This window comes from Urocitellus parryii, chromosome 3, assembly GCF_045843805.1.
Source record: "Urocitellus parryii isolate mUroPar1 chromosome 3, mUroPar1.hap1, whole genome shotgun sequence".
NCBI lineage: Eukaryota > Metazoa > Chordata > Mammalia > Rodentia > Sciuridae > Urocitellus > Urocitellus parryii.
The window spans coordinates 106,322,637-106,334,650 of record NC_135533.1 but is presented as its reverse complement, the minus strand read 5'-3'; the positions used below and the strand labels follow the sequence as shown (position 1 = coordinate 106,334,650).

At 37.6% G+C, this 12,014-nt stretch overlaps 1 protein-coding gene across 1 annotated transcript in view; it reads left to right on the top strand.

Annotated features, from left to right (window-relative positions):
• The window catches only part of Grb10 (growth factor receptor bound protein 10), a 154,604-nt gene that overhangs the window by 49,942 nt on the left and 92,648 nt on the right, over nt 1–12,014 (top strand). The window contains exon 3 of the mRNA XM_026403659.2: nt 2,029–2,095. Within this exon, the coding sequence (XP_026259444.1) occupies nt 2,029–2,095 (67 nt within the window). The remainder of the gene's footprint in view (nt 1–2,028; nt 2,096–12,014) is intronic.

Below are 12,014 nucleotides of genomic sequence, written 5' to 3'. Positions count from 1 at the left end.
CTTTTTCCTTCCTATTTGTTCCTTTCCTTTGCTGAAAGAACATTTGTGAAACTGATTAGAAAACTCCTTGGGTATGAGAATATATTGAGAGAGATTTGCTTTGACTTTTTTCTTCATATTTTTCTTTAATGCATAGATATTTTCATAATTAGCGAGTATTCTATCTGAGTAACAAAACGATATTTCTTTTGAAGGGGAAAAAATGAAAAAGACATACAGAGGGAGGAGGGGTGGGAAGAGAGGCACCAGTGAAAATATCTGCAGTTTCGTAGGACTTTGTTTTGTTTTCTACAGATTTTCTGGAGGAGGGTGTGAATGTGGCTTCGCTTTTCTTCGAAGTATAGATATGAATGAGCTGGCTCTTGTGGAATCTCTTCCCTGGGCTCTCCCTCTTCTTCCCCCATTGTGAGCGGCCCCGAAGCACAGCATGGACCAGACATTAACTGTTCACTGGCAGATTGTTGTGCTCGTAGATGAGATGTTAGCATTGAGTGCGTTTCGTACATGACAACAAACGCTCTGGGCACAGGAGCCTCTTACTGGGAGGCATTCAGGCAATGAAGTATTCATGTCCTGCTCCTCTGATACCTTGGTGAAACCCGTGTCCCGTTTTTAGTCTTTTGGGGCCTTTGGATGCGAACAATCAAGGAACATGTAGCCAGCTGCTTACATCCTGATGCTGGGGTGGCTTAGACCACTGGGGATGGTGGGTGTAAAGGCAGTCAACCTTCCAGTGCCTCCATGCCTTCCTCTGTGAAGTAGGTGCCCCACCTAGCACAGTACTCACACTGTGCACGTTGGCATTTGCCAACACTCTGCAGTGCACAAGCATGCCAGATATTTCACATGCTTCAGTGGCGATGCTGGGAGGGATAGATAGGGATGAGGTTGCTGATGTCAGCTGGGAGCGAGCCCCGTTTTTGAAGGTTCTATTTAATAATTTTTTTTTCATTTTACAATGGTGAGGAAGCAATATGCATGCAGTAGAAACCCTACTTCAGATGTTGAATTGGGAACTTTTCCTGAGCCAGTGCTATGAAATATGCTGTCTTGTGATGTTGGGCATAGGCAGCGAGCTGTAGCTTCCAGTCAGCCCTGTGATCAGGAGGGAAATAGCCAATACTCTACAGTGGGGTGTGCCACTAAGAGTGATGTTTGGTCAGCAGGTGAATTCAGTGCATTTTCCATGTACAATATTTTCCATTTATGATGTGTATTGGGGTATAAGTCAAGGGGCATATCTACTATATTTTGACTATATGTGCTATGTATTAGTAATAGATTTTAGTGAAGACTTTGTGCTTTGGGCACAATTCAGATTCTTTCTAATTATAGAGGTAATATACATGATTGTAAAAAAAACTTCACAGGTTTCATTAATCTGTAAGAGGAAGTCAGCATCTCCCCACTGTAAGTAGTCATTGCTGTTTTTTCCTAAGTATGTAAATATTAAAAAGCACCCCAACAGTTTATTATGCCTTTCATTAGCAAATTGTGTTTCTATGAAGATGTTTTTCTAGAATTCGTGTGTTTGATATTGCTGTTTTAAATTTGCCTAAATTTTTTTTTCCCTCACTCTGATATCTGAAAAATGCCACTGAACTCCTTATCCATTGTGGAGAGAGCCATTTATAATACACTATCTGGACATTTCTGTTCCAGGTAGCAGAAGGCCAAGGCTCAATTACCAGTAATTGTTATAGAAAGTACATGTGCTCCATGGAATGTTAATTATTGGCATTCATCGCCTAAGCTAAGCAGTTGATAATCATTCTTTTTGAATTGCTATTCAGGGGCGGGAGGGGGGGCTATTTCAGTGGTAACTATTCTTCTCACTCTATCGCCAACAGGTTACACCTTTTCATGATTGACTTTCCTAATATAGCATATTCTAGACTATCATTTAAAATGAAAAGAAACTAAATAAGTCAAAAAGAATTAAGGAACTGAGCAGAATGGAAATGCCATGGAGGATGGTTATTGAAAAGTGTGAAATGCCTCATTTGACCCTGTTGTCCTTTTTTTTAGGAAAAAGCGGAGCAAGCACCTCCCAGTCCACGAGAGCTGGCACAATCTGAACGAGCGAACAATCCAAGTAAGTAATGAGCAAGAACTTAACTATAGCTTTGCAATAGCACTAGGACTTTATAGTCCTCCTTCATGTCCGTGGGGTGGGGCAGGGGTGGAGGGCTCAGTTCCATGATCCTGCAGAGATAGCAGAACCCAAGAATACTCAAATCCCTTGTATAAGATGTCCTAATGTTTGCATAGAAGCTATGCATTACCTTCTGTATACTTTTAATCATTGTTAGATTAGTTAGTTAATACAATGTAACTGCTAAATGAACAGTTGTTATACTGTATTGTTAGGGAATGATGATCAAGAAAAAAGTCTGTTTGTGTTCAGTACATGTGTCGTGATTTTTTCCCCCCAAATGATTTCAATTCATAATTGGTTGAATTCATGGATGTACTGCAAAAGTTATTTTTGACACAAATGAATAAGACTCTAATCTTACTGGTTTAAGGAAACAAATTCTAATATAGTCATCTATATTTCAATGAACAGACTTCATTGAGCTAAACTTCAAAAATCTGTTTTATGCAAGTTTCTTGGTATTCCACTTAAGGCGGTTTGATGTTACCTTTTGTGAGGGGTCGTGTACAGGGGAACCCCTTTGTTTTAGCATTTTTGTATGTTTTATTAGCCTGGTTTTGCATGTATGTATTCTTGGTATTTCTTGATCCTTTTCGAGTTTCTTCTGTTCCTTCTCTTCTCCGTCATTATGAGGAAGTATGGAATCACATTAAAGGAATACAAAGTTACTTCATAAATTGGAGAAACTGATAGAGGATGGGGAGTCTGCTCCCTACATGAAGCACAAACAATGTAATGGATTATTGTAGCGTTTAAGTACAAGGAATCATAAGGTTTAGAGCTGGTAGGCATTAGAATAATCAGAGTTTTAAAAATTGCTTAATGAGAAAGAAGATGACTTTAGCCAAAAATCAAAGCTGAGATCTAACTAGGAAGTCAAATAAATGTGTTCCCAAGCATTAGAAGATTCATAAAAGCAGTCAGGATTTTCTGTAACAAGCCTAATTTCAGGGTCACATTTCAGAAAACATTCATATGAGATGATGGAAGGGAAAGATATTGGTTTATGAGTACTGGATTTGAAATTTTGAACAATTTTGACTCATTACATTGTATTGTTTAGAATGATCTCTTTCAAGCTGAAACAACCTAGATCTTGGTATCGATGTTCATTTAGAATTCTGTTAATGCTTCCGTCAGAAAATTATAAGAAAAATTACACAGAGAGAATTTCCATAGTTTATCTCTCATCCTTTGTCTTTACATCATACTTTCAGATACTCTCTAGGTATCAGATATACCCAAGCAGTGTCCTGAAGGGGAATTTGCAGAACAGTACAGGGAATAGCCTTCCACTAGAAGAGAGCTAGTTCTCCATTCTGGCTTAGAGTTAAGCAGCACACAGTTGAGGCTGGGTCTCTGATGCATTGCAGTTCCTGAAACACGGCTTAAACGAACAAGGGAGCATTTCTCCATATTGAACTCCACTTGTCAACCTCCCAGAGTTCTTACCTGTAAGTGCACTCATGACATTGGCTTCAGTCCTTGTTCACAGGTAGCATATCAGAAAAGGAAAAGTGAAGGACACAGCTTGGTTTAGAACAGGCTATTCCACAGAGGACTGACTAACAGTGCTTGCACCACCAAAAACAGCCACCAGTGCAGGCCACTCAAGTCCTGGGGATGGAGGTCCCTTCCCTATGCCAGTGTTGGGGAGCAGAACCAGAGCCAAGCCCACTGTATCCAGCCAGGAGCTGGGGTGGGGCTTCCCTGCTCTCAGAAGATACTGGAAAAAGACCGTTGCCAGGGAGGACTAGAGCACATGTGAACTCGTGGCCAAGCAGCCAGGCACAGCCCTGCCGCCAGAGCTAAATGGAGCAGCGTCCTGGTGGGCACAGTGACTCAGGCTGCAACCTCCGCAGTCTTCCACCAGGCAGTGGCTGCAGACTGCCCCGGCCCTACCACTCCATAGGGAGGAGTAGGCAGGGAGAGTGGTGGAAAAGACAAACAAAACAACCCACCCCAAATGAGTCTCCAAACCAACATTCCAAAACACACGAAGCAATCCCATACTAGGAAATACAGCTAACAAAATCAACAGATGACCAATTTAGACCATATGCAATAAAAATAAGTCTCACAAAGGCTTTGAAATAGGCATGTTTATATTACTCAGATGAATGAAAGACTAATGTCTGTAACACTGCAAGAAATCATGAACACAACCTGAAGAAACAAAGCAAGAATAGCTGGGTATGAAAAAGAACTGCTAGAAATTTTGAAAATGAAATATTTCAAACACTGAAATATTTTTATTGACGATTATTGATATTATTATATCATTTCCATTTTTTTTAAAGTGTTGTCTTCTCTCTAAAGGGAGTTCAAGAGTTGGAAGTTAGTCCTAAGAGAGTCAACTTGCATAGATTGCAGAGAGGTAAAGGAAGAGGGGGGTGAGCAGTTAGGTACCAAGGATCCTACAATCTTTTGGGGAGGGAGAAGTAGAGAAGGAAACTCAGAGATAACAGAGATAAGAGATGAGAATTGGCCAGAACTGAAAAAAGATGCAACTCTCAAATTGCACTCAAAGAATTACCAAGGAAAAGGGAAGATTAGTTCATATCTAAAAGCATTTAGGGCTAGTCCAAAAAGTGGAAGAGAAGAAGTCTTGAAGGAAAACACAGATTTACTTACAAAGGAACAACCTTGGGGTTGATGTTGACTTAGACACAATAAATGCCAGAGACAATGTGATTTACTCTCAAAGTGCTGAGGCAAAAAAAATAACTGTCCATCTTGAATTTTATACCAACATATTGCTCCACAGTGAGAGCAAAGGACAGCTTTCTAAGGCAAAGATTGAGAAAATGGGTTTACCAGTAAAGACCAAAAGAGTAATTAAATTTACTTCAGGAAGAAGGAATGTGAAACATGGCATATAAGGAACAGTAATGTGCAGAGACATTGGTACAATGTTGAAAATGTAATCCCATATGAATTGTTAAGATAAGGTTAAGCTGAATCTCCATATAGATGTTGAAAGTATGTATGTGTGTCTTTGTGGGATGCAGATTACTCAGTGGTTAAATCCTAAAAGGGATTCATAAAGGAGGAGTAAAATGTGAAATAACTGGACATCTTTTTAGGGAAAAATATATTTAATCATGTGTTTTAACATATTATGTGCAACTAAAATATTGACGGTTATTACTGGAAGAATACACATATAATTTATAGCTTCTAACCTAACAGAAAAAAAGTACAAGGGGATACATATTTTTAAAAAATCAAACAACATCAAGTAGACAAAGAAGAAAAATTAAGATATGAAAGAAAGAAGATGTTAAACAGAAAATACAATGTAAGATAGTAGGGGTAATCCCAGATATATACACCACAGTATTGCCAGACTTCCATTGGTAGAGACACCTAGGACCCTGTACCCAACAGAGAGACAGTCTTGATTCTTCTTAAAACCTGTCTTAACTTTTTTGAGAAATTGACCATATATGGAAAGTTGCACTAAATTTTAAGCAATCTATTCAACGCAAGCCACGTTCTTTGACCCAGTGTGATTAAATCAGACGTCAACACAAAAAGTTCAAGACAAAACATGTAAACATGTTTGTGGAAACTTTTAAAAAGAGACCCATATTTTACTCATGGGTTAAAGAGAAACTCACAATGGAAATGTCAGTCATTTAGAACCTAATGGAAATGAACAGAGTACAAGTGGAAAGTTGTATAGTGCTACTAAAGTAGGACTAAATTCCTAAGCTTCAAAAGGAAGAAAAATTGAAATTAGAAAAATGCAAATTGAATAAGTCTAAGAAATGCAGAAGGAAGTAATTATAAAAATTAAAATGAGAAATTATTGAAATAAAGTGTCAATAAACAAGAACAAAATGAAATCCAGTCTTTGTTCAAAACAAAACAAAACAAACAAAAAACATCCTAACAGTAAACCTCTAGCACAGATGTGTAGAAGGACAAAGGCATGAAAGAAGATAGACAATTTATTGCAAAAATATAAAAGTAAAATTGATCCTTTATGAAATCATTTTTTTTTTTTTTGGTGGTCTTGGGGATTGAACTAGTGCATGCTAGACATGTGCTCTACTATTGAACTACATCTCCAGCCTTCAGATACAGAAATATAAAATAACTCTGGCAATAATCATTACTGCCCCTTCAAAAATACTGAGGTAGTTCTGTAGATTAATGTTAGCAAACTTTCCAGGAACAAATAATGTCTTTCTTTATACAAATGTTTTCAGAGCTAGACAGAGGACCAAGAACTTTCCCCTATTTATGATACGTTTAGGTAGCTTTGAAACAATACTAGAAATCAAAATCCCATTTCACATGTTTACAAAATGAAACAAAAGTCTAAGTAAAACATAAATGAATCAGATTCAGCAATTTCTCTTAAATGAAATGTAAAACAATTAATATGACCGAGTTGAGGTTATTATAGTAATGCAAGGATGGTTTACCATTGTAGGCAGTAACACATTTAATATAAAGATTAAAGAAAAATCAAGTGGTCATCTCACTAGACATGAAAAGAGAATTTTCTGCTCATTGTAACACAGAACAAACAACAAATATCTTAAGAGACCAGGACTGAAAAGGAAACTTTTAACATTTTAAAATTGATTTGTCGAGGCTGGGGTTGTGGCTCAGTGGTAGCTAGTGCCTAGCACATGTGAGGCTCTGGGTTCAATCCTCAGCACCACATAAAGATAAATAAATAAAATTAAGGTATTATATCCATCTACAACTACAAAAAAATATTTTTTTAAAAAAAATGATTTGTCAAGAACCTACAGCTTGCATCATCCATAATGGAGAAATATTAGTCATGCCCAGGAAGATCCAGAATCAGACATAGATGTATACTGGAGGTCTTAGCAGTTGCAATAAAAGAATAAATGAAGACACAAAAATGTAAACTTTGAAATGGAAGAAATAAAAAATCTGTATTTATTTGCAAATAATATGATTATTCAAATAGAAAATGCACAGATATACAAACTATTTTTAAAATATTTATTTATTTTTTTAGTTGTAGTTGGACACAACACCTTTATTTTATTTATTTATATGTGGTTCTGAGGATCAAACCCAGGGCCTTACACATGCTAGGTGAACACTCTACTGCTGAGCCACAACCCCAGCCCCAATATACAAACTTCTAAAATGAATAAGAGTTCAGTAAGATGGCAGATATAATGTGATATCAACAAGTAAAATTTAATAGTATTCTTATATACTAATAAGAAACAATCAGGAAATATAATGCCCAAAGAAATCTCATTTATATTAGTAATGAATTTTTTTTTTTTGTTTTTTGGTACCAGGAATTCAAGGGTATGTAACCACTTAACCACGTTCCCAGCCCCTTTTAAATTTTTTTTTTTTTTGAAGCAGGGTCTTGCTAATTTGCTGAGGGCCTCACTAAGTTTCTGAGGCTGGCTTTGATCTTGTGATCCTTCTGCCTTAGCCTCCTAAGTTGCTGGAATTGCAGGAGTATGCCTCCATGCCTGGCAATAATGAAAATTATAAGGTGTCTAGGAATAAACTCAACAAGATTACCAGACATAGGATGTTGCTAAAGAGATTAAAGTCCTGAAGAAATGGAGAGTTATACTATGGTCATAGATGAGAAGACAGAATATAGTGAAGATTATCACATCTTTTCAAATTTATCTTTAAATTAGTTGCAGGTGCAACCAAATATCCAGCAGAGTTTTATGTGACTTGACAAATGTTTCCTAAGTTTAATAAGGAAGAGTGAAACTTAGTAAGACTTTGTAATAGCCAAGAGAAATGTGAAAAAGGACAAGACATGTGGAGGGGTGATTTGCACTATCAGATAGCAAGATTTCTCATGAGACTTCACAAGAAGAAAGTATATGGTTTACTCATGGGCAGAGAGAGAGATCCAAGGATCAGAGTAGATACCCTGTTGACACCAACACATTAACAGAAATGACATACAGCAACAATAGTCATGGGAGAACCGAGATCACAGGAAACATGACTATTTATATTGGGGGCAAGTCAGGTGCCTGGAACCTTACTATGTATTATACCTAATATTCAATTTTAGGCAAGAAAATAACAAGAGTGAAAAAATAAAGTGTCTTTTATTTATTTAACAGAAATTAATGAATAGTGAGAATCTTCATGTAGTATGTCAAAATCAGACTTTACTAAATAAGATGTAGCTGTACTATAAAGGAAAAATGGTAAGTTTGCGTATAAGAGTACATTTTTATGCAAACACACAAGATGATATTTAAAATACTAAAAGCACACTTCAACCTGGGGAAAAAATTGTAATGCATGTATCATGTGGAGAATTACTGTCTTCTGTTTATTTAAAAAAAAAAGTTCTGTAAGTCCTATAAATAAAACAAGTAACAGGCAAATAGAAAAACTAGCAAAGTGCATAAGCAGGCAGTTTGCAAAAAAAAGCAAACTGATTCTGGACACTTATTTTACATGAAAAAATAAGGAAACCAACAGAGCTGGAAATCAAGGGAGCCAGTGCTCCGAGGTCTGTTTCAGGGAACAGAAGGGCACAGTCCCTCTTTCAAGTGTGTCCAAGTGCAGTGTTCATCTTCCCTCTTGGCACATGCACAGCCCTGGGAGTCTATGATGAGTGGACCTGGGATGTGCTGCTCTCTGGCAGTGCAGTACAAAGGCTCATTCCCTCCCTGGGAGCGGTCAGCCAGTCTCCCAGGCCAGCATGGAGCACAGTCTGCAGGACCTATAGGAGTCTGTGGTGTGCCTTCTCAGTACTTCCCTCACATCTTCATTCCCTTCCCTTCCCATTCTTGTGCCTGACACCAAGTTCATCCTGTGGAATTCTTTTTAACAAAATGCCATGGGATGTGTGATCAAATATGACAAGATATAGTGCCATTTTTTTTGTTGTTGTTGTTGTTGATTTTCTTTTTCTGCTTCCTTAATTTTCAAGTCCTGGTCAGATACTCTGATTTAGATCTGGAGTTGCCTGGTTCCTTACAAGGGGCCTGATGTTGAGAATATAAGATTAGCTGTGACTTTCCTTGACCTGTTACTTCTATCTGGCAAAGAGGATTTATTGCTCTTGTTTTATTACCTTGTTCCTAACATAAGCTGCTTATTTTTGTGTGACAGTTGCTAAAAATGCTTCATGCCTTTCTTAGTAGCACCCTGCAGGATGGGGTGCATTTTCCTTTGAAAGTGCATGGTTTTGTAATAGCTGGAATTACTCTTAAACAATTTCTAAGAACTATTTCTTCATTGTGGTAAAATATATAAAACACAATTTACCATTCTAATGATTTTAAGTATGCAGTTCAGCGACATTAATTATATTCACAGTGTTGAGCAACCATCACCATTATCTATTTCCAAAACTTTCTAGCACCCCAAACAAAATTGTACCCATTAAGCAATAATTCTCCCAGCCCTGGTAACCTCTAATCTACTTCCTGACTCTGAATTTGACTATTCTAGATAACTCATATAATTGGAATTATATAATATCTATTCTTTTGTAACTGGCTTCTTTCATCTGGCATATTTTCGAGGTTCATCCATTTTACACATATTAGAATCTCGTGTCATTTATACCCAAATAATATTTCTGTTGTATGGATATACCACATTGGTTTGTCCATTCATTGTAGATGGGTGCTTGGGTTGTTTCCCCCTTTTGGTTTTGTGCATAATGTTCCTATGACCACGGACATTCTAGTGCAGTGGTGGAATGGGAATCAAAGCCAAGTGCATTTAGCACCAGGTTTAAGAAAATTCAAGAGGGCCACCAGGCACACACCTGAAAATACATAAAATGATACTTGAAGGAGCTTTGCCTTTCCCCTGTCTGCTTTCTCCAGAGAATATAGATTTCTTGAGGACTCTAACCAAGTCTTACTTTAATCCTGAAGGTTCTACTATAGTGCGCTGTCTGGAGTCATGTTTCATAGGTATTTATTTAATGAATTCCTGAACTCACATGTCCTAAATAGACGTGAGTTCCAGAAAACTCTCAAGCCCTGCCTGCACATGTGACATTCTGGTAATTCCAGGCAAGCAAAGACAACCAGCTGACAAAGCCCTTCCCTTCTTGCCAGGCTATTCCCGGGCATCAGGAGAAGCTTGGATAAGGACAGGATCATAGAGAATACACACAAGTCTCCCAAGAAGACAGTGGCTCCTCATGGTTGCTTTTGAACCAGGCTTGCAGAATCTTTAATGACCTCTCATTTAGTCCAACAGTCTTACAAAAATGGCTTCCTACTTTTAATCATTTCTTTGTATTCATATACATGTAAAAGTAACTTTTGTTTTTCTCAGTTATCATTTCCTCATGGCTAAACTGTACTATTTTCAAATATATAAGTTTCTTTTTCCAAAATGCTAAATAGAATACTGAATAGTTGTGAATATGGGCCTTTGATGAGCTATTGATACCTAAGATTATGCTAATTTTGATTTGTTAGTCCACTTCCCCCCAATATGCCTAACACTTTTTATTGAGGTTGAGATGCCAGAAAAGCTAGGAGAATCATCGTATAATCCTTTCCCCACAAAATTCTCCCAATGTCCATGTTCTTTTTGCTTTATGGAATATGAAATAGGCCTTACCACATAGAATAAGGGCATATACACATGTTGGTGATGATCCTCCTGTAGTGTCAGGTAATGTGATGATATTGTAGTCTTTCAGATTTCTGTGATTTCTTTCTTCCCATCTTCTACTTCCTCCATGTTTAGGTGACTTCCCTATTATAAAATTAAGATCTTAAACTATTAAGAATTTCCATACTTAGAAGTTTAGGTTAGTAACTGATTTTTATATATTCAAGGACTGAGCAGAGAAGTAACTATTTTATCTAAATAATGGGATTTAATGTCAGAAAAAGTATGAGAAGGGAATGGTGGATGGCTCAATAAGTCCTATGATGTTAGAATGTAACTGAATTTTTCAGTATGAACTCTTGAAGGTATCCAGTATTAAATTATAGTTGTTTTTTGCTTGCTAGGGGAGAAAAAAAAAGTCTTTCCTATTTATTTTTTGATTTACATAAAATTTATTTAAATGTTAATATATGCTGATATGTCAAAACATTGTCATTACCATAATTATCACAGTTAACACATCTATCACCTTAATATTATATTTGTGTGTGTTGAGAACATTTTACCCCATTGAGTCCACCTAACTGCCCCATGATGGAGGTATTATTATTTCCACGGGAAGAAGCAGAGGCCAGAGGTGGGCAAGTTGCCCTGGCCACACCCATCATGTGTTACAGAACTGAGATTTGACCAAGGCCGGTAGACTCCTCTTTGAGCCTTTGGTTCCTCTGCTTTTCATACCTCCAGATTAGCCTGACTTCCTTATCCAGGCCCACCAGTATTCTCCTTCCTTTTTGGCTCTTGAGATTTTTTTCAGTGACTGGAACTGAGATTTCAACTGTAGGGATCAATTTTCCTTGGCCTTGAAGGCAGCCAAGGAGATGGGATCTTTGCAGCCCCACCCCCATCATGGACCGTGGCTTCTCCTTAATTGTGCTTATTCCTTCCTTTCCACTTTGAAGATCATTTGTCTTAATAAGGAAGATAGGAACAAAAAGGCATTGAGGAGCTTGCATTCTCTCTGTCTTTCCCCAATGTCAAGAAAGCAGCAGACCTCTTCCTCCTGGTCCTTATTTGGAGCAGAACTGAAAAAGCCATTGTCGTCCTTTGTCATTTTTCAAGTCTCAGCTATTCTGGGCCTTCGCTTTCCTGATGCTCTGACAGTTCACGCCACTCTTTTGTCTCGTCCCTTTGAGCAGATAATTGGACTCCATTAATGTTTCATGTTTCCTTTAGCTGTCAGGATGCTCCCTGCTCAATAGAGGGCTTTATCCCA